The 23,715-nt window shown below is 36.4% G+C and overlaps 1 protein-coding gene across 17 annotated transcripts in view; it reads right to left on the bottom strand.

The window, feature by feature from the left end:
• Window positions 1–23,715, bottom strand: part of GPHN (gephyrin) — a 312,212-nt gene that overhangs the window by 77,808 nt on the left and 210,689 nt on the right. For all 17 annotated transcript variants that reach the window (XM_030481574.1, XM_032919854.1, XM_032919855.1 and 14 more), the window contains one exon: window positions 17,019–17,153. In XM_030481574.1, the coding sequence (XP_030337434.1) occupies window positions 17,019–17,153 (135 nt within the window). The remainder of the gene's footprint in view (window positions 1–17,018; window positions 17,154–23,715) is intronic.

The following is a 23,715-nucleotide window of genomic DNA, read 5'->3' as shown; positions in this document are numbered from 1 at the left end:
CATCCATGGCACAGTTTATATACTTGATAACATGTTTTCTGCAGGAACCTTGCAGAATGCAACTTGGATGCTTCTCAAGGGATTACTCAGAGTGATATGTGTATTGCACAAACTATACTACATCTGTTCTGGGAATTAAATATGGTATTGCCCAGAAGGCAACGGACAGTATGGACAGTAAGAATAAAAAAGCTTTTTTTTTTTTTTTTTTTCATGGCAAATGCCATAGAAAGAAATTCTGGCATATTCTTGTCTCTCTCCAGTCAACTCCTGTACTCCTAGAAGTTGACTGATAAACTAGTGTTTCAGAAACCAGCATGAATTATACACTCCTTGTTTTTCAGAAACTCAGCTAGACACAAGAACCCCATCATAGATGAACACTTGTAGCTAGAAGAGATTAGAATAAAAGATGCGCATGGAAGCATTTTAAATGAACAATATGTATACTTCTGTCACTTGTGTGATCTAGAAATGAGTCCTTTGATTTTTTTACTACCCATTTGTGAAATGAAAACAATACTTCTAAGGAAAACATAGGACTAAGGAAAAGAATCTCAATAGTGGCACTGAAAACAAATATTTTTGCCTCAGGTTTAAGACTTTTTTTTTTTTATACCACAACACAATCTAAATTAGTAGATTGAGAGATGAGGCAGGAGCAACACTAAGTAGTTACTGGAAAAATGTTACCTTAATGACCAGAGGGTTTTGAAACATTCTGAAGGACAAGAATGAAGATACTCAGTGTAATGAAGGAAGAAAGATATTGTGTAGAGAACATTCCAGAAAATTGGCAAGGTATGATGCACTGACAGTTAAGATAAATGCATTATATTTACATCTCTTTCTTATTCACAAGGGAATAATAGTTAATAGCTGAAGATTAGCCACAGATCCCTATCCTGATATCTGAAGAACAAGCTGGAATTCCAGTAGGAGCAGAATGAGATAGGAACCCAGTGGAAGAAACCTTAGGAAGCAGGGAAACCAGAAACAAACAGTGAGCAAAACGGAGTGTTTAAATATGCTTAATGAACTTCTCAGAAGATGAGTGAAAGACTTAGGTACCAAAGAACAGACAATTAATGTTTTCTAAGGAGAAGTGTTGCATTTTGTTTCATTATTATTCCTCTACCTTCTAACAGAGCCCATAGAAGTGTACCTGTTCATCTTTAACCATGATTTTATTCCAGAAAAAAACAATTTAAAAATCCCAACCTTATATATATAAATTAGCAGTTATAAAGAAAGAACAGCTCTGAACAATATAACAATATAATATGACTAATATAAGATTCTGTCTTTCTAAAATTCTGGCCAATACATGGTTCAAAATGATGAAGCCTTTTGATATGATCTAATTACTTAATTCTGAAACCAAATAAATGCAACACTAGTAATGGAAACTCTTTGCAGCAGTAGTTTAAAAAGATGTTCAGTTTCTTACTCAATGGCCTGGGCATGCAATATTTGATCACTTAAAAAGCCAGAGATTATGCTACACAGCATCCAAATCAAGTTCAGATTATTTGCTGTATATAAGAAAAAGGTAACTGTTCTCCCACTTGACCACTACCACAGAGATCACTAATGATCAGTGAGTAAAGAAAACTATTAATGTTACTTGTGGAACATTACATCACTGGGCCTGCAAATAAATGTTTCTGCATTTGCCATATATGTTATCCCACATATTCCTGACAACCACGCTGACAAATATTTTCTGTTTTCTTAGACAGAAATTGTTCCTGTTAGTTTTGAGCCACGGCATCTTGTCATTGCACCTAACTAAAAGTTCTCTTATGCTCCTAACCTAGTTGCCTCAGGGGATACGCATTTAAATGGTGTTAATATCCTCTACTGAATCCTAAATCATGAAACTTGCTTGCAAGATATTTGTCAATGTGACTACACATACTGTTGATAAATATTTATGAAGTTTTTCCTTTTTAAAGCAGGTTTTTGGATGTGAAACAGTGACATTCACAAGTTGGTAGCTGCTACGACAAAAAACCTCCTCCCTCATTTTTCCAGTTTTACCTGCTATTACTTCCTTTCAATTACCATTTCATCTCAAAATGCAGGGCATCATGGCAAGAAAGGAATGATCAGTTTTAGAAGTCTAGAGGAAAACTGTGCATATAATGCTCCTACTTTGGTTAACTTCCTTCAGCTGAATTCCATAATACACTCCAAATCTGTCACGTCCAAAGGGCCATCCAAACTGACCAAGGCAAAATATGGGAGAACAGCAATGGGAGAAACCTCTCTCCAGTCTAACGTAGTTTAAAGAGATGTTCTATGATTCAGTGAAAAGGTAGGTGGATGTATAAAAACAACATTAAAATGATCTTAAAGATAAACGCATTGAGAAGACAAAAACATCAAAAACTTGCAGAAGAGAAACTAAATATGAATCATAATATATTCCAACAGCCTCCACATGAAAGGTTTTTTTGGTTTTTTTTCTTTTAATGGGCACTACTACTCGCACTGTTCCATGTACAGATGAGAGAATAAACACAGTGCAGGTGGACCTATCAATGGTAAAAAGTAATGCAATTTTCTTGCAGTTTTGGAGATTAGTACATTAGTATCATCACTAAATCAGTGCTCTGTTAACATATACAATGGCAAAGATAATGTAAGATGTCCTTATACAGGACATTTTGTAATATACTGGTTATTTTACACCCACATATGACAGTCTAGTTCTTTTAGTTTTTATCTATTAACTTCAGTGAAATTTAATGGCCAGAAACTAAATCTAAAAGCTGGTAGGTAAAATGCACTGCCAGGGCAAAACAGACTACAATAAATACAAACATTACATATTATGCCACTATTCTTAGTGACTTAACATCCTAAATCTCATTTAAACTGGAGCTCTGGGCACACAAGAGCTGGGTACTCACTTTCACTATGCAGTTAAAATACACATGCTTTATGTTGCCCAAGACATGAAGAGATTATAAATGATGAGTAACGAAACCGAATGGCTACTCTTGGCAGAGGCATGCCCAGCCCAAAGGGAATGGTATGGAAATCAAACAAAGGGCTCCCACCCATTGTAAAGAATGCTGGCAATCAGAAGGCTTAATTAGCATGCACAGAGCTGTGTGCTATCAAGACCAGACTGCTCCAAGAAAACTAATTAAGTTCAAATACTTTATGCTTCACTTTATTATATAGGGATGCACAAACATATAGAGAATCAAATTTTACAGTAGGATTCCAGACCCAGCTTGTCTCAGAGTTTTCAGTCACGCAACTGAGAAGTCCTGTCACACAGGTCAAGCCCCCCAAACCTTTCTACACATTCAAGAGTACCTTTCTTCCATTTTTTCCTGATCACAGACCTTTATTTTTACATTGGTTCCTCCTGCCTCCAACCTACTTCCTATTCTTCTCCAAGCCACTCTAAGTCCTGCAACTTCATCACCCAAGAGCCACAAATACTGCTTTGCTCTATACCAGATCTCTACCACCCAACTTTATACCAGATTTCTCCTCAATTCAATACCTTCAATCCTCTCAAAGCCTCACTTTGAACATTTTTTCACTGGCTGATGGCACATTTTGCTCTCCAGCTATGCCTGCAGCCCCACTGATTCTCTGGCTTTCCCCACAAAGGAAAGCAGAATTTCCTCATGCTTCTGGTAGGGCTTTTAAAAAACCAAAACTCCATTATGTATATCAAAAATCTGTTTGGTAAGCAGGGAAGAATTTCATATTTAAGGAAAAAATAAAAACATGGGAAGTCTTAGGTGGTGCCTTTCCCAAACTGCCAATTCACTTCTGAATGTGCTGCTCTCTTGATTTGTTGCCCTAAGCTGAACTAAAGTTCTAAAAGCTGCAGCATATACAGAGCTGTCCATACTTCAGTGGAGGGCAACGTCCTTTAAACAGTTTTAGACACTCAGCTAGCTCCTTTTAAACATACCTTGGTGGTCACGGTGAAAGCTGCTGCATCAACAAAGTCACTTAGAAGTGACCTGATGGTGGGACACGTAGGTTATAAAGCAAACCATCTAAGACATTTGCTCTCTTTGGCCACTTTTAGCAACAAAATTAAGGGAGAGACGTTTGTACTGGGACTCAGTGTAATAAGGAAGATCCCAACTTTCTGAAAACAGATGGGCCAGTGGGACTTTAAAGGGAAGAGTAAACCTCTTTTGAGGACAAGTGCATTTAAGGTTTGTTCTCAAATATCTGTAATATCCTGTACTTTATCCTTTTGACTAGGCAGGGCTGTGTTTGGAAAATCTGTATAAAGCTTCTTGTCACATGTATTTCCTGACATCTATGCATCCTGCAGAGTTCAACTGTGAAAGAGAAGCGGAAGGGTTGGTAAGGATACTGGGAAAGGGTGTATCCATTATAGCTATAGGAAACTCATAATTAAACCAGAGAGATGATAATCTCGGAAGATGAAGATAAGGTGGAAAGATCCAGGATTCAATTCACTTTGCAGAAGCTTTAAACAATATGACCTTTAAGACGCTAGATACTAACAATAACCCGGGAAGTGACAAAGGTCAACCTTTGTCCACACTAACTGTGCTTTTGAATGAGACCATTGTCCCAAGAGGTTGCCTGGGAACTTAATAAAGGAAAGAAAGCACTGCGAAGAACCACCATGCCAATGCACAGAACTCTTTGCTCAAAGGCATTCCTTGCATTTTGAAAAACTATTTTTAAAAGAAAAAAAAGTAGTCTTAATAAATAAACTGTAATGTATGGTGCAAATTCGAAAGAGAGATTGCCAACAGCTCGTTTGAAATCTTGCCAAACTTGTTACTGTTTCTTATGATGATTTCCATAAATCTACTGTAGGGCATTCAAGTGGGAGGCCTAGCTTCCAGCAGTTACTGGAGAGAAATATGTTCCAAATGTAAGCACTTTGAATTTCTCACCTTCAGGACCCCTAATTTGTCACAGACTTTTCCCATCAATACATTCCTGCAGTCACCACTATTGCTGGCTTAAATAAAAAGCTCTTTACTGAAATATATGCAGGTTTCAGTAAATGTAAATATTGATAAATGCCTACGGAAATTCTTGTCCAAGAATATGCAATGCTACTGTGAAAGTAATCAGAAATAGATAACCACTTCCCTTCAAAAAGCAAATACACTGTTGAAGCCTAATTGAAGAAATCAAATTCTACTGTATTCATAAATGCCCCTTTTAAAGAGATAATATGTATTTTGACTTTTAAAATGGAACTAAATTGGTCAGAAAAATAGAGGCAACTAATTTCAGGCATTTAAGATAAGTTTTAGTGTAATAAATATGGGGAGTCATTTGGATTGTTGTCATTACTATTAATCATTTGAACATATTCTAACACCTAATCTTGAAGTACAGCATAGTATCTTCATGGTCACACAATTCTGAACTCACATTGTAACATGTCATCAGAATTTTGTCATGATTTGTGCTGCAACAGTTTAGTACTTTTACGATGCAGAAATGTAGAAAAAAATTAAATACTGTTTTCTTACACAATCTCTTCAAGGAACAACCAAAACTAGTTAAACAGATTGCTGATGTTCAAAAAGGGACAATTCCCTGTGGCATTACAGTGCCTTCTCCCTGTTCTTGTTCCACAGAGAATACTGAAACAGGGAGAACAACCTATGATCAATATTTTGCTAAACAAAAAGTGGTACAACTAAATAAGAATTTTCTCAAACACAGGCAATGCACTTGGCACATACTAAGTTCTCCTTGCAGATCCAGAATGCAGAGTTGGATAAGCACTGACCTCTTACATGAATTATAAAATAAAGTGCTTCTAACATACACTGTGAGAAAAGAGGTAGGTAGAGGTGTAAGCAGACAAAGAAGTTGAATTTAACAGCATGAACTGTATTATCAAATTTAGAATGGCTGTTTATTGCGACTCAAAACTGTTCTTTTGATTCTGAAAACCATCACCTTTTCCATCACCTTTGTTTTCTCATTTCCTAGTACTATTTGTTCGATGCTTAGTGATGGTTAGAATTTAACAGAACTATTTAATGGAACGGACTTGGTATGTTAGGTATTACAGTAATGTTTTCCAACCTTTCTAGATAAATTTGCTATAGGGCTTACCTCATCTCATTGCTTAATGACTACCATTCATTCGAGGTACTCTAAACTGTCATTTATTGCACTTCGAACAGATAGAGTGGAACTACACCAAAACAGCAAGTAAAGCGCACTGACATACTGCACACATATTTCTCTGCTATGGTTGCACAGCACATAGGCTCAGATGTGATAAAAGATTATGCGTACACACATACACACAGATTTTTTTTTTATTTAAATCATCCTGAGGAATAGAGAGGCACAGAATGAGAATTATACACACCAATAGGTAAAAATATTAGACCACATCCTAAATAGGATCAATGATGTTCTCCTCTTCCAGCCAGGAAATAATGCATGGGAACTTGGCAGAAAAATGCCAAAGAGAAAGCATCTTGTACCTTTTCCCAAAACCATCTTGGATAATACTTGCTAAAAATAACTACAGTTCAAAAAAGTGGGTAATCAAGATGATGTAAGAATCTACTTAATGAATGAAACTCTCAAAATCTGATAGCAATTGCTCAGGGTAAGTCCTAAAAGACAATGTCTTGTCTTTTCTGTCTTGGAAAGACAAACAGATGAATGACCGTATTCACATTTAACACACTGTTATGCTGACCTATAAATGCAAGGGTAACATGATTTTGAGATCTAGACTTTCTAAAAGAGAAAGCCTATCTGCTTGGGCAAAAAAGATACTAGAAACAAGACCTTGATATAAAAGAGTTACTATGAAAAAAACTCAAAATTGAGATAAGTCCTACATCTCCCATGCCCCGTAGAAGGCTATCTTGTAAGCTCCATGCAAAATGAGAAGACAACACAAACGTACTCTAGAGTGAACGGCATATATGAGCCTTGAATTCAGGCTCAATCCATTTTTTAGATAAACTACTAACTTCTTGGATAGTTGGGTTTTTTTTTATATCACATCAGACTGAGAATGACTTTGCATTTTTATACTATAATGAAATAGCCTAATTGCTTGAATACATAAAGATAGATTTGCTCTCAAATGAGAAGAATTTTTAGTATGGATACAGTAAATCCAAAGTTAACATATACTCAATTCAGTTATGACTGATCTTGAAAAATATACTTTTCTGTATTGACAACAGCTTTACCTACCAAAGGAGACAAATGACCATCTTTCACGAACCTTTTGCAAAAGTACCATTCTAACTGAAGACACAGCCAGCCAAAATAAACTCTTGAAATACTTTGACTTTGTTTTTTTGAGTGGAGAAGAACAAAAAACTATGCCAAGAATGCTACTAGGTCTAGACTGAGAGCCTGGCAGCCATGAAGATAAAAGATACTATTTTGTCTAAGCTAGAAACTGCTAAGTACAAAACAGAGTGAAAGAAATTAAAACGAGGAGTAAAAGATCCCTTAAACATACAAACATAATAAGAGAAAGTAGAAATGTTATCATTTGAGGTTGCGAAGGTAACAGTGGTAAACTCGGTAATGAAAAATAATACCTTGCCTGAATTTTGATTTGGGATGATTATACACAGTATGGGAAAAAAGGCATAGTAATCAATGAGAATTAGTATAAAGCTGTTTTACTTTTGACGAGGCAACTGCTCTTATAAACAGATGAAATGTAGGACAGGATTATATAGAAGTAAAAATAGAATTGTTCGGAGGGCAAGGAAATTGCTAGTTGGAAGGTAACATTTTGCTGAAAGGGGAACGGGCGGAAGAGAAGTTATGAATATAGTTTGCAAATAAGGGATGTAGAAACTGACCTTATCTAGTATTTTCAATAATGATTCTGACACTAAAGTTAGGAGTGCTCTCAGATAAATATGTGAGGCATCATCACTAGAAAATATTACAGTAATCTCATCAGCAGGTATTTGATAACATTGAAGATCACTGTAAAAGAAATAGAGTGAAATTTTACACAAAGTTCTGAACTAACAAGCATCTTCGCTACATGGGCAAGGACTTAACAGTTGGAAAAAAGACAGATGATAAATCCATTGTACAAAACACCAGTAAAATCTCACATAAGCAGATTTGATCACTCCAAGGAAGGCGAAATGTGTAACAAATGTAGAAAAAGACTTTTGAAGAAGGTTGGATTTTTTGTTTTTCTGGTTTTCCTTTTTTAAAGGATGAAAATGAAGATGTTTGACTTAGTTAATTCATGAAAATGAAATCTGAAAGTTTCTACGCATCTCCTCTATAAGTCTATCTTAGGAGTGAATACATGACCAACAAAAGATTGGTCTATTTAAGTTAAAGCACCAACAGTGGCACAAGGGCAACTTGGTTAGTTTGTACTCAGCTTGTATTACATATTACAACACTGAATTGTACTAGGTATTGCCCAAAATAGGAGGTAAGATTCATAGAACCAAGAGGTGCCATTTAACTTTTCAAAAGAGAAATTGGACGTTAGGGACTACTAGTACACTCACTAAAGAACATACAACTTGAAGGCAATTCCATATTTACATCATCCATGGGAAAAGCAATGTCTGTGCTTTAGATTCTTGCTTCTTTCTCACATCTTGCATCAGGTAGATGGAACCAGTGAACTTTTACTGCGGGTGATACATTCATTAACCACAGGAACATGCATGCCCTGAAAGAGCTTTCCTGGTCTAAATCTACGTTTTGGCTCCTGTGAACACATAACTGTTTGCTGCTGCTAGAGTACCACCACTTTTTACAGCACTTTGGGTTGCACGTGCACATGAAATGGAATATTATTACTATATTGCAAATCTGTAGAAGCATGATATGGTATCAGGCTGTAACATGCAAGTAGCTTGTTTTGATAGTAAGTTAATACAGACTTCTGCATAAGAATACTCCTTGAATAACTAACAGATATATTCAAAATGTTAGAGAAAAAATGGAAATGTATGAATGTGGAAGCACCAGACAGCATAGCAGAAGGGATGAAAGGTAAATATGTTGATGGCATACCAATTAGTAGTTCATTTAGTTCACAGCACTTCATGCAACACTTCATTGGGGATACCCAATCAGCAAAACAAGAAAACCTAAAACAATTCACAGACCAAGACAATGAGTTGAGCCACTGAGAGATGATGTTGGAATGATAAAAAGCAGGTTTAGATAAGGAGAACACAGGACAGCAAGTGAATACTAAATATTCAAGAGGCGGAACCAGGTGGAGAGACAAATATCCCCTTAAATGTCAACCTCTAAAGAGCATAAAGGACATGTCCAACACTGACTTCATGGATACGAGCGTAGGAAGAAACCTAGAGAAGTTGTGGAGGACTTGATAGCTTGTGCCCCACATCCTACACATCAATTCAAACAATCCTGACCAGACCACGTGGGTACACATATATATGGATGCCTGAATGCTGGACTTTACTGAATGCATGTATCTTTTGTGCTCTTGAGTATGTAAGATATGAAAGTGTGACTGAAGTCCATTTTGTTTTAAAATAACATCACCTACCTCTCCTATAATATCTGTCATTGATCTTTGTTACACCCTCACTGAATTATTTACTGTGACAAGAAAGAAACAACTAGAAAAGGATCACTGTCTATCCTTGCAAGTATGTTTTTGAAATTTCTGTTTCTTTTATCAAAAAAAGAACACAGCCGCAAGCGATGTGGATTATATGTTTTACCAACAGCCAGTGGAGGAACAGAAGCAAGCCTGCCCATACCTGAACTGTTGATTAAGATCAGGTTAATGTATGTATGGCTGAAATTACAGATTATCAGGAACTGAGATGCTAAAAAAGAGGAGCACTGGAAAAACAAATTTCTACAAACTGAACATATAGCAATATGAAGATTCAGCACACAGATGCATAGTTTTACTCTTGAAACCATATTTCCTAAAGAAACAAAAATAAATCAGTTGGCACAGGTAATAAAAACTAATATGCCCAAGGAAAAGATGATGAATGGAGATGGGAGGTCAATATTGCTCCAAGAAGCTAACTCCAGCAAGACATCAAAATAATTACCAGGCACCAACAAACTCACCAAGCATCGGTGACAAGTTCGGAACTAGATACACTGGAAATTGGAATAGCAACTATTTCTGTGGAGGTGCATTCAAAGAAATTTCTAAATGAAAAATCTGGATAAAAGATATTGCTGTTTGGAAAAAAAACCCCAAACAAACAAACAGACAAACTCCAAAGCCCTCATCTTGTGATACATCAGAATTCAAACCACAGATTTATCTTGAACAGGAACTGAAAAGGTGTGGGTAATGAAACTAATGTGTGAAGGAGATGCACATCTTGTCCGTTTCTTAGAAGTAATGCCAAATTGAAGTTATCAGAATTTAAAAAAAAACACTTGACTTTTGAAGAAAGCATAATAACAACAAAAACTCTTGCTCCCAAAGCTAATTGGAGGAAAAAAAAAAAAATCAAGGAAGAACTAACTGACAAGCTGATACAGCATAAGCATACATAGATCAGAACTCATGCAATGCATGTGTCAGCCAGGATGTCCGTACTGAAAGATCGTTCTCTTCTGGATGGATACACATGCAGAATAGCTACAATTTAAAAATACACATATTTTCAGGGAAAGACTAAGAAGCTTATTTCTGACATGTCTGAAAGTTTCACTGGACTCACAAAAAGAACGGAATTCCATAGCTTTACAAAACACAAATTGGTTACTAAGAAAGAGAAATGTAGAGAAATTTTGCACATTAGAACTTCTTCCTATGATTCAGTATATAACAGGTCTGAAAAAGAGCTCATTCTATGATTTCAAGAATTGTTCTGGATGCTCTGGATTGGTAGTCAACTCCCAACTACCCTAACAACTTTCTTCAGCCCTGCTCCTAACAGTTCTTGGGCATGCGAAAAGGAAGGGAACTGGATTTTGGCACTGCTATATATTTAATACAGACTCCATTTACCAATGAATATGGTTCTACTTGAAAAACAGATATTCAATAAATAAAACTAAGTCAAATAAGTACCTCCACTGAAATTCTATGTTCACCTTAAGCTTGGTAACTCAAGTCTTTATTCTGCCTCTCCAGAGACTTGTTGATGGGTCTATTTTGATACTAACAAAAAAACCTAAACCCATACCCCTGTATTTTTCAACCTTCCTACACAGTGAATCTTCTATTTTAGAAAGAATTTTAGTAGACTTTCCTTTTATTAGTTTTTAAGTATTTGGTTTGTTTTTTTTTCACTATCCCAGGCATATCAAGCTGCTTCTTTCTTAGTACAAGGCCTCGCTTTCGAAGCTGTGACATCTAGTGTTTTCAGTTAAGAACAACTGGGATTTTTAACCAAAATGTAAACTAAAAATAAGACTGGTAGGAACTCAATCATCCACATGTTTTGCCAAGACAATACACTTTAAACAATGAGGAAAAAGGCAATAATTATATGGAAAATATTCTACTATCTTAATTAGTAATTGATTTGAAAGGCACCGCTGCACTGTATTGAGGAGAACCTGGGAGGATACAGTGGATTGACATGTGTTAGTAAGCAGGATTCCTCATCTTCAGGCAACACTGGCTACTTTCTACTCCAATATACATTCTCTCAGCATTGTTTTTCACCAAATATAATTTTTGTAATCCTGGAAATTGCACTGAAAAAAAATTAAGAGGAAATAAACCCCAGAAATAATCACAATATTGGAATTTCTAGCAGTATCACATATCTGATTAAGCCTGTATCTATAAAGAGCTTCCTGTTTTATAGGAAAAAGCAAGAAACCCTTGCAGTGCTTGGAGTGTGATTTCACCTACCTAGATCATCCTAGCAATTTAAAACATCCTTTATACTTTTCCATGCTTCTCAACCATATCACAGCTAAACAGCTGTGCCAATGCACTTGCTACCTACTCAAGCAAGTTCCTAGCGAGAAAAAACCACAGCAAACTTCATAAATAACAAACCTTTACTTGGGAATCGAGTGTATGCATACAAACTTTAAAATATATTCATATACTTGCCATATTGTTTTCACCTTGATGCCCACCTTAGAAGAACTACTAGGAATCAAGATAACAAATACAAAATTTAACACCCTCAATGCACACAAAATATCTACCCTATGGGTAAAAGTACAGCTTGCCATATCATGTCCTGAGCAGCATCTAACTATTAATGAAGAATTTCTAGTAAGCAACCTGATCTTTCTTCTATTGAAAAATACTGAATATTTCTACTGAAAAATTTGTAACAATAACTGATACAAAAGCATATTCCCAACTCTACCTGCTCATCTGTTAATGGTATTACTTCACAGAGTAGTTGTATACTGAAAGTCACAACACTAGACTGAAGACATAAATCATAATTACATTTAGTATTACTTTGTAACTTATTTGGTTGTGTGAAAAACTTGCACCAATGTGCACATTCAACATTAAAGCTACAGTTCATGACAGAAGGTGTTCAGAGCATCATTCCTCATGGATAGCAAGCATAAGAGATGATTGAGATAAAATATTTTTTGCTACGGAAATAATTCTCATCAGCCTCTTTACTTTTTTAAAAAAGTTGAATATATTTTTCTAAGCCTTTTCATTTCAGAATTTCTCTGCAACTGAAACGTTTACAAAACTTATGTGTAACATACTTTTGACATTAGGAATATTACGTCTTTAGGTGAATATCAACTTACAAATTATAAAGATAAGAGTTCTTAACAGGAGACAGCTATAGAAAGTTACAGAAAGTGATCAACTAGTTGAATATACTCTGCTATAAAGAAGGCATGGATGAAGCAGTGGGTAGATGACTGTTTCGCTAGAACCTAAAAAACTACTGAAAAGTAGCTTTGCTTGCTGATTTTACCTGTAAGACTGAGCCTATATACCTTTCTTATGTAGGAATTAAAAGCTATCTATCACAACTACAAATGGGTAAGGATGTAACTTACCATCATCGAGGGTTTTGTCTGATTCAGTGTAACTAAAATATGGATAGTTAGGGAAAGGACAGATAACCAGCAAGTAAAGTAGAGAGAGACTTTTTCTTAAGCAGAATATAAGGACTGTTGGGAATGAAGCAGCAAGATGGAAAAAGAAAAAACCACTCTCATCTTAAAAGTACTGTAACAAGTTCCTTAGGATCCCTCATGATCAAAGATAACATTGAAAGAAACTCGGCACACTGAAGTGGAAGAACTGAACATCAATGAGACTGATGATCTTGCGAAGTGAAATACTTTGAACACCTCCTGTCACTGAAATGTATTCCTGGTGATAATTCAAAACCTGCCCTTGGTCTTCTATCTCTGCTTCATTTGACTTTGACACACAACATTGCCAAAAATCAAATATTGATTACGTCATTTATGTATGGGAGAAGTGAAGACTTCAATTTGAAAACTGTAATTTTCTTTTATACTAATATCATCTCACTAAGAGTAGAACAAAATTAGAAGTTTGAAGGAATGACTCAGTCATTTGCTCTGGATATATTCTTTTAAGTTACCTGAAGTCATAGATCTAAAATTTTATACTGTAAGTTTAAAAAAAGTCTCAAGAGTCAACATTAATGCAACCATTAAAAAATTTCTCCATATTTGTAAAATGTATTTTGCATTAGGTATTGTATTACTTTTGTATCTGAAAGAACGTTGCATTTAACTTGATGAAAATGCTGACCACAAACATACACAAAAATATAGTAAGATCTTAGAATCTGAGCAGCTACTGCAAATGACAAGAAAAACTTGCAAGCCACATTGTCCTAAACTTTTGTCATGCAAGTATTCACAAATTCATCTAACCTTGTTGAGAAAGCACTAAAACTTTCAAAAGACCAAAACTATATTGTAGAAGATAAAAATATCTGCCACAATCACTATTAACTTTATGGTTGAATGACTGAAAAAGGGAGGACTGTTAGTGCAGTTTTCCCGAGTAAAACTTAGATTGCCTCTGTATGTGATTCCATCTACTATAAATATGGTTTAAATGACCTCTGAGCCGCAGTGGATTTTGTTCGAAACCCAAACGCAATTTAGAAAATCAGGAAGGTGTTCTACATAGATTTATTAAAAGCTAACAAAAGTAAGTTTGCTTAGTTTTGGGGATGTACCTAATGACAGAGTAGTCCCAATGGAAATTTTTCCTGAGTTGACCTCCCAAGAGGCTACAGTGAAAAATATAATTACTTCTTTTATCAGGAAATTAAACTTCTGAGGACTGATTGAAACATACAGGTTCAAACCTAATATTCATCATTTACTGTTTTGTTAGAAACAGAGATTTTCAGAAAACATGGAAGATAAACAGTAAAGCAAATTTAAAATTAAATGTTTTGCTTACATGACCCGTGTGTATATATATACAGTATTAGGTTTTCCAAAATATAATTATAAAAAGGTAAAGACTTCTCCTAACAGATCAATCAGGAGTATGAGTAATACACTCTCCCATACCTTCTCTCCAATACCTCCTGTATTAGAAACCTGCTACTTACATTCATTCAATAGAGGTGCTCCTGGTATTGCAGAAGCTTGATTTTTCTTTTTCTGAGACACACTCAACTTTCTGCTATTCAGCAAATTCAGTAAGAGAGATGTAAGGGTTTATGCACATTTAGGACAAAAAATACAAGAAAATGGTACAACAAAATAAATTGGAATATGTAGCTGACAAAGAAATATAGTGCCACTAGCTCTACAGCTAGACCACCACTATAAACAATATGTATAATCAAAGAAAACTGAACTGTTGTTTGATTTTGGTTTTGGTTTTTTTTTTCCCCTGAAACTTCCTCTCCTTTGTTTCATGTCCTATGTTTTGGAATCCTGAAATGGGTTCCTCAACCAGCAAATAAGAATATTGAAAAGGTACACACTTGCAGATTAAAGAAGGAAAAAAATACCACCCTGGAACATCCACTGGATAACAAAGTACAATTTGTCTTTAATCTCACTACTGTGTGGATCAAAAGATCTGGTGTAAATTTAAATCATATCGCATAATTAGAAAGCCAGGGTCCAGAAGGGAAAACACAGTAAGTGAAGACATTTAGACATACTGACAATTGTAAAGAATATGAATGAACCATATTTCCTGACAAATTCGTATGATGTTTGAGAACTTGTCGGTACTGAAAAGGACTGAAGAAAAATATGATGAGTAGTTTGTTTGAATTTTTTCAAGTAATAAGTAAAATTAACTAAGAGCTCTCTAAGTGGCAAAGAAGCTTATACTTTTGTGCAAAATCCAACCTCTAGGTGACAGGAACAGATGAGATCACACTTCATGTTTATTTTCCAGTTGGGCTTTCCCAGATCTTTCCTTACATCAGCTTGTACCACCCAATTTCAAAAGACATCACAGAAAAGCTAGACTAGCTAGATGTTGAATGGCACTTCCTCTTATAAAAGTGGTGTGATTTCAAACATTTTGAACAAAATCTGTTTTTTCAGTAATACATGAAAAACAGGGCATAACATGAAATACCAAAGCATGATCCAATTATGATAACAGCTCACCTCAACTGATTTCCCAAAGAAGACTTTCAGATTTTTAATCTGTTTCAAAGTTCTTGTAGTTTCCTTCTGTAATTTCTGAATCTCTGAAGATAGTCTAGAGGAGTGCATTCTGCTTCACAAGTAAGCTTTACTCCTTCCCACTGTGATAACCTTCCCGAAAATATATAGGCTACATCTAGAGCTATTAGCAGTGCTGTCCCTTTTTTATGCCTGTTACTGGTCTCCTTTGGTTTTCTTTGGACACTTGTTTTGTCAATAGGCATAAAACTCAGTGCAGTTTCTCCGTTTCATATAGCTCTTCTGCCCTGAGTGTTCTAATGTAATAAGCTCTGAGTTTTATTTTTAAGCCATCAGACAAGTGACAAATTCTTAGCAAAAAAATGAAGGAGTCACTTGCAGACAGAATTCACTGAGTATCTTCTTAAGAAAAGTAGACTATATAATGAAGTTTAAGTATGCTGTCCATCAGAATAATTTTTATTCTATTATAGTGAAGGTGAGTACTGCATAAAACAATCCCACAGGCTAAATCAAAACATTTCTATGGGTGATTGCCAATAAATCTTGTTTGCTGACACAAAAGAAGGAGACAGCAGGAAAGAAGACCTAGCAGATGCCGGCAATCACCTTAGCAAGCAGAATAATCTTCAAGGATCATGAATTAGATGAGGAAGAATGTTATTGTTTGCCATCTGCTATGGGTCTATTAGTATGTCAGCATCTGGTGCCACAGAAAGATCTTTGTGACGTGAACGCACAAAGCGAATTCAGACAGAGTTTTCTTCTGCTGAAAGGAATCCTTCTGAGAGTAAACATCTCAGGCCTTGCCACTGGTCAATTCACTTAGTTTTTGATGTGTCCTAATTAAAGTTTGATAGAAAGAGAACATAATAGAGTTCACCTCAATGATTAAATACTATAGCGTAATCAGTAAGAACTGAATAATAATCCCATAAGGTTGGCATTAAAACTTTCTTTCTATTCAATTTAGGCTGTTTTTTTGTTTGCAAATGTCAGGCAGCAAATACCTAGGTTTGTGCGAAACCAGTTGGCTTGAAAGTGTCTTAAACCCAATAATAAAGTGAGGCGCAGAACTGCCCCAGCCCAGGCTAGAAATTTGCACATATATTTTATTGACAAAATACTACTTGCTTAATGTTGCTACTCAGTGGCAGGATTATCTACATTCCTGGGGATATTAAAGACATTCAAAGTGTTAACAATTTCATATTCATGACTGATATTGCAAGAGATAACACGAAACTTCAGTAACCATAACGTGTTGGTGGACCCACACATTAAATTGTGCAACAGTACACATGGAATGAACTATACTGTCTTGCATTTGTCTATTACTTAGAATGATATAACCCTTCCATGCAAAACAAACTTGTTCAGCAGAGGCAATACATTAATTTGACAGATTATATACCTGAGCATGGAGCTTGCAAAGGCATCAATGTACTTACTTTTGGTGTTGGGCAGGATGCAGTGGAGAGACGAGAGGTGGCCTGGGCACGAGGAGATTCTGAAGGAGTAGTACTGAGGGAGGCTGTATCACGTGGGAGCACCTGAACACCACGAGAGATGATGGAATCTGGAATCTTAAAAAGAAGAGAGATGGAATTAATAGTAACAATTATACTGTATTTAAAACTTACTCAAAACCTCAAATAAAAAACACAGGAATACCCCACTCTCACTCTGCATACCTTCTCACACTCAGTGCTGGCAGTGGTTAATGGCATGTTCTCATAATTTCAGTTACAAACACAGCAAATATATAAGATCATATTCTAACTGAAGTAGCATAGAACATATATTTCTCCTGAAAAACCTATGAATCAGACATACTACAATGGAAATAGTAAGAAAGTAATGTTTTTCCTCCTAAGCCTCTGTTTCAAACCCAACAATGACCAACGGTGATTTCTACTGTGGCATGAAGGGAGGCGGACTTCCCATTCTTTAACTAGGGGACAATATTCTGAACAGAAAACCATTTATTAGCAATGACTGAATCCCTCATGCAGTTTTCATGCAGTGAGAAAATTTCTCATACGAAATGTCATGCAGTGAGTAAATACTCTTCATGTACTGAAGACAGTACAAAAATACAGCTACAAAAATTCTTGATGTAAGGTTTGTGCTGCAAAAGCTGCAGGCCTCTCTGAAGGGAATACAGGCAAAAGCACTAGAAATCACCATCCAAAGCCACACTTGGTTTAAAATGCATTCTAAACAGAAAAATAAGAATTTCATCCTTTTTTTGTTTGGTTGGTTTTGGTTTTTTGGTTTTGTTTTTTTTTTTCTCCTTCACATTATGTATTGGAAGACCAGCTAAGAAAGTATACCCCCATGATGAACACAACTGGCAAACTGATAACAATGGATGAAAGGCTGAGGCACCCAAACCCATTTTTGCCTCTGTCTTCATTGGCAACCTCTCCTCTTCCACCTCTTGAGTGGATGGACTGCAAGACAGGGACTGGAGGAGCAAAGTCCCTCCATCTGTAAGAGAATGTCAGGTTTGTGACCACCTGAGGAATCTGCACATGCATGTCTACGGGACCTGACGAGATGCATTCCAAAGCCCTGAGGGAATTGGCCAACACAGTTGCCAAGCCACTCTCAGTGATATATGAAAAAGTCATGGCAGTCAGGTGAGGTCCCTGGTGACTGGAAGAAAGCAAATATTACACACGTTTTTAAAAAGGATAGAAAGGAGGACCCTGGGAACTACTGACCTGTCAGCCTACCTCTGTGCCTGGAAAGTTCATGGAACAGATCCTCCTAGAAGTGATGCTAAGATACATGAAGGACAGGGAAGTGATTTGAGACAGCCAGTATGGCTTAACCAAGGGCAAGTCTTGCCTGACCAACCTAGTGCCCTTCTACGATAGACTCACTACATCAGTGAACAAGGGAAGAGCTAAAGATGTTGTCTATCTGGACTCCTGCAAGGCCTTTGATATGATCCCCCGCAATGTCCTTCTCTCTAAATTAGAGAGATAGAGATTTGATGTGCAGTGGATGAGGAACTGGTTGTATGTTTGCATCCAGATGGTAGTGGTCAACAGCTCAATGTCCATATGGAGACTGGTGACAAATGGTGTCCCTCAGAGGTCCATATTGGAACCAGTAATGTTCAATATCTTCATCAATGACATAGACAGCAGGACCAAGGGCACCCTCAACCAAGTTTGCAGATGACACCAAGCCAAGTGGCGGGGTTGACATGTCTGAAGGATGGGATGCCATCCAGAGGGACCTGGACAAGCTTGAGAAGTGGGCCCATGTGAACTTCATGAGGTTCAACAATGCCAAGAGCAAGATCCTGCACCTGGGTCAGGGCAACCCCTGGTAGCAATACACGCTGGGGGATGAAGGGACTGAAAGCAGCCCTGAGAGAAGGACTTGGGGGTACTGGTAGATGAAAGATTGGACTTGAGCCAGCAGTGTGTGCCTGCAGCCCAGAAAACCAACTGTACCCTGGGCTGCATCCAAAGGAGCGTGGCCAGAATTTGAGTGAAGTGATTCTGCCCCTTTATTCTGCTCTGGTGAGACCCCACCCGGAGTACAGTACCCAGTTCTAGAGTCCTCAGTACAGGAAAGATTTGGACCTGTTGGAGCAGGTCCAGAGGAGGGTCACAAGAATGATCAAAGGGATGGAACAGCTCTCCCATGAGGAAAGGCTGAGAGCTGGGGTTGTTCAGCCCAGAGAAGAGAAGACTCCAAGAAGACCTTACTGGGGCCTTTCAGTACTTAAACTGGGCTTATAAGAAAAGTGGTGACAAACTTTTTAGTTGGGCCAGCTGCAATAGGATGAGGGGTAATGGTTTTAAACCGAGAGTAGATTTAGACTAGATAGAAGGAAGAAATTATTTACAATAGGGTGGTAAACAGTGGAACAGGTTGCCGGGAGAGGTGGTTCATGCCTCATCCTTGGAAACATTCAAGGTCAGGTTGGACAGGACTTTGAGTAACCTGATCTAGTTGCAGATTTCCCTGCTTATTGCAGGCAGTTGTGGACTAAATGGCCTTTAAAGGTTACTTTTAACCCGAACTATTCTATGATTCTATAAATCTATTTCTAAGATGGAATTTTAGAGACAGATCCCTTAGCTGGTATTATTAAGCATCTTACATAAATGTAATTACACCATCTTAAAACAGTGAGAAAATGGTCTTATTTTCTGTTATAAAAGTGAATATATCATTGTTTTTTATCTTCTGTCTCTTCTGTTCAATTTTATCACCAGTTCCGAAGAAGTGAGGTAGAAGAATGCATTTAAGAATAGAGCTTTTCTTAGCATTAATATAACAAGTCTAAGAAAGTATGTTGCTTCTTATTACTGCAGTATTTTGGCCCAGTAATGCAGATACCTCACCAGCTTTATAACTGACTACATTGCTAGTTTAACATAATGAATAATTTTTAAATTTTTCTCTGTGCAAAATGGTGAGACATAGAAATGATAAATACCTCAGGTAAGAGAACTGATCTCTAACATTAGTTTCGCAACACAAAATGCAGCAGATACTCCGTTATAACACACTCTCTACAAAGGCTTGTTTTAATTTTATTTTCATAATTTTAACCTCTTCTTTTTTCAGAGGCCCCACTTCTACCAGATCAGATTTCTCTTGCTTCCTGCAATTCACTTTTCTACTATAACACACTAGGAAATGTAGAAATTCAGATCTTTGAAGGAATATATATACACGTATTTTAAGATCTTTCTCCTCACTGAGAATTTCTTAGCTCACCTAAGAATGCTCAAGTTCCAAGAGAACCACCAAAAGAACCTCCATATTTGGGGGAAATGGCAGTAGCAGACAACAAAAAGAAGCAAGAGACGAAGATCCAGTGACAAGTCAAACCACGAACATTGGACATTTCTGGCCAGGATTTTTTCTTCTTTTTTTTTTTTTTTTTCCATAATGGAGATGCAGGACCCAGTGTGCATCAAGGCATTTTGAACATTCTTGCCTAGCAGGGCTTTAGCACTAATAGAAGCTACTGAAAATTACCTCCTTCCAGGAACAAGCTTGAACCCTAGATTTTAAAATCTGTTGCATCCTTAGGACCACTGATAAGATATTGACAGCTTTGTTGCTTATCTCTGTGCAGTTAAAATGACCAATCTTAAAACTCAAGTCATTAAATACTTCTTTTTTATGTAATTTTTTTCCCCCTCAACTTCCTTGGTTCCCATCTAGAAATTATGACTATGTCTAACTTAGCAACCTTAACTTAGAGATACTGGGTTATACCTAGGGGATCTTGTTTTACCACAAACCCTCCTCCACACTTTAGAGTTTCTCATGTTTATAACCTGTTTATAAGTTGTGTGGAAAGAGATCTTGTTCTCAGTGTACCAACAGCTGCCTGCTTTCTGCTCTACTGATATATTTCTAGACTGAAAGTATTCTTTACCAGTCAACTTCTGTCAGCATTTGAAAAAAACCCAACTTTCCTCAGAGGATTTTTCAAGGCTAAGTATCTTTTGCTGCAGTTTCCACTACAAATTATGAATTCAGAAGTTTCTCTTCACTATGGACTATTATGCTGAGGATATCTTCCTATTCAGAAACAGTGCATAACTGGCCTCTACTTGAAGTAGGCTTGATTTGCAAATGGCATCTTAGAGGTGTACTGTGAATAATAGTAAATAGAGGTAAACAAGGACAATGATATTCTCATCATGCAAACAGTTTGTAGCCAGAAGCACCATTTCCCTTCTGCTCTCTTTTTCTCCTGAAATCCCATCTTAAATACGTCAAACACAAGAAAAAACCCCAAAACCCCGAAATTTTATATTGGCAGAGCTCCAGTGCTATCTATAAATTCGAATGCTTCCTTTTAATCTCCGTGACTAAGGACAATACAACAAAAAATTACATTTTGCTAAAGGCATAAAATAAAAGAAGACACAATAAAAGAAAGAATAGTTTTAACGCTTCAAATAAGACACCTCTTCTTTATCCTCCCCTGAAAAAAAACTGCACACATCTTGATATGATTGTGTATTGGTCCACTGGGTTTACCCTGATTATTCTAGAGTTACATTGTCTCATTCTCTTCAGGCAAGTAACTGTTTGGTGTATTTTTTTCTACCTACCATATCTATCAATCATTGCTTCTAAAATTTTACCTGATATAACCTTTTTCAGAACAAAAAACTCTCTCAACAAAGTGACTGAGACAATTCCAGTCTCCATTGAATTGCATGTGAAGTACTAATTTTTGCCTGTAAGAAAATTAAAATTTAAGCAAAATTTCAGCCAGGATACTAATCATAAAAGGAAGCTGAAGACAAAGGGAAAAATGATTACAGACATTTCATTTCAATGAGAAATATTTCCTAATCTCTACCTTTACAGAAAGGACAATTGCTATAAACCAATCCATATATAAACCAATCTAGAACTCTAAGTTTCTTGCTAGCTTTCACAGACACAAAATCTCACTGAGAGAATTAAGTTAGTTCACACTAACAAATTTTGCTCCCAAGAGTTTTATTTCTCTAATATAACAGTGTGTTGTATTATAAAACCAGTATGAATATTCTCATTAAACCTACAACTTGCTGTTTTCAGAGAAGGTACTAATATGTATACTGCATAGACACAAATATATAAAAAATATAATGGATGTCTACTGCTCATTAGGTGAAAGGGACAACAGAATATGATTTGTATTCCTATGCATATGTTATGTGATATGGAGAATGTCTCATTTTTCTCACCTACATTTAGTAAGATTTTCCTTTAAAAATTAAATCTAAGCAATATAAGTCTCTAATCAAGGCAACTTCTTGTTAATCCCGTTAAAGACCTTGATAAACTCATGAGAAATTTCTGTGTTTCCTGGAGCCTGGAAATCTTCAATAAAGAAGGGTATGAATATCATTGCATTTGTGATAATAAACTTTCACAAAGTCACATCTTGACAATTTATGATATCTCCCCCTAAAATTTTTCAGCTAATCTTCCAGTTTCAAAAAAATTTAATAGAGGATAGAGGTCTCAAAACTCTTAACTGGAGTAAACCAAAACTCCAGGATCAGTGAAAATAGCTTCTGTTTGCACTAGGTGGAGTGGAAAACCTGCTGTAACATAATGACAGAGAAAGAAATGAATGAGAAACAAATGAAGTGACAGAGAAAGATATCCACCGCATCCATCAGTCATTACTTCTACAGTTTTTATCTGATATTACCTTTCCAGAAGTACTTTTATATCGGTTTAAATGTTTGTATTTTCAAAATAGAGAACTAAGTGTTGACAAGAATGGGAAAAGGAAAAGATATGAGATTTAGTGTCTATTGCCCAGGACTGGAATAAAGATTGACGGTGCTGGTGAGGTACTAAGAAAACAAGCCTTAGATGGTAATTACTTTGATCGTTATACATGAGCAAAAATGTCTTAAAAACATAGAGAAATGACAGCTTAAAAAACTCAACAACTTTCTGAAAAACTAGCCACTTCCAGCTCTGGGTTTGAAGATCTGAATTAGATTATAGAATGCGTAAAACAATAGCTTAAGAGTAATTGCAAAAGGACAGAGAAGCCTGGATGACAGCTTAACAGCATGTGTCAGAGAGGCTGAATTCACTGTTCTACTCATACTAAAGAATATGGTGCAAACTCTGGTTTAGTAACCTCAACTCAGAAAAATGAAACTATTGGAATAGATGTGTATGTGCGTATACATACATAGCTTTCTCACCAGGTATGTGAACTTTAATGCCTCTACATTTCTTAAGTCACTTTTCAAGAGACATGGTCATCATGTTTTAAATACAGAGGTGTGACGCTATTTGAGTGATGGTTTAAATTACTATTTGCCTAAGGCAACAAGAAAGTGCAGCCTCTAGTCATCAAATGTAGTGACATTTTCACAAGAACTTACACCCCGTTTGCTGGCTGACATGGGAAGAACAGGTCAGACAACTCTCCCTAGACCAACTGCCTTCTTTAGGTTTCTCTAATCTACAGTTATGAATACAATAAATTATGTTCCATTCCTGATGATACTGTAGTCATTATTCGATCTTGATTCAAGCCTAGACTAAGCCTTTGGCAGAAATATAAGAAGTATTATATTTTGTTAGAGCCCAAGTTATAACCTCTGGGTTGTAATAAACTAAGTCCTTTCT

This window comes from Strigops habroptila, chromosome 4 (genome assembly GCF_004027225.2).
Source record: "Strigops habroptila isolate Jane chromosome 4, bStrHab1.2.pri, whole genome shotgun sequence".
NCBI lineage: Eukaryota > Metazoa > Chordata > Aves > Psittaciformes > Psittacidae > Strigops > Strigops habroptila.
Note: the sequence above shows the minus strand (reverse complement) of the source record. Positions and strands in the feature narration are given on the sequence as shown.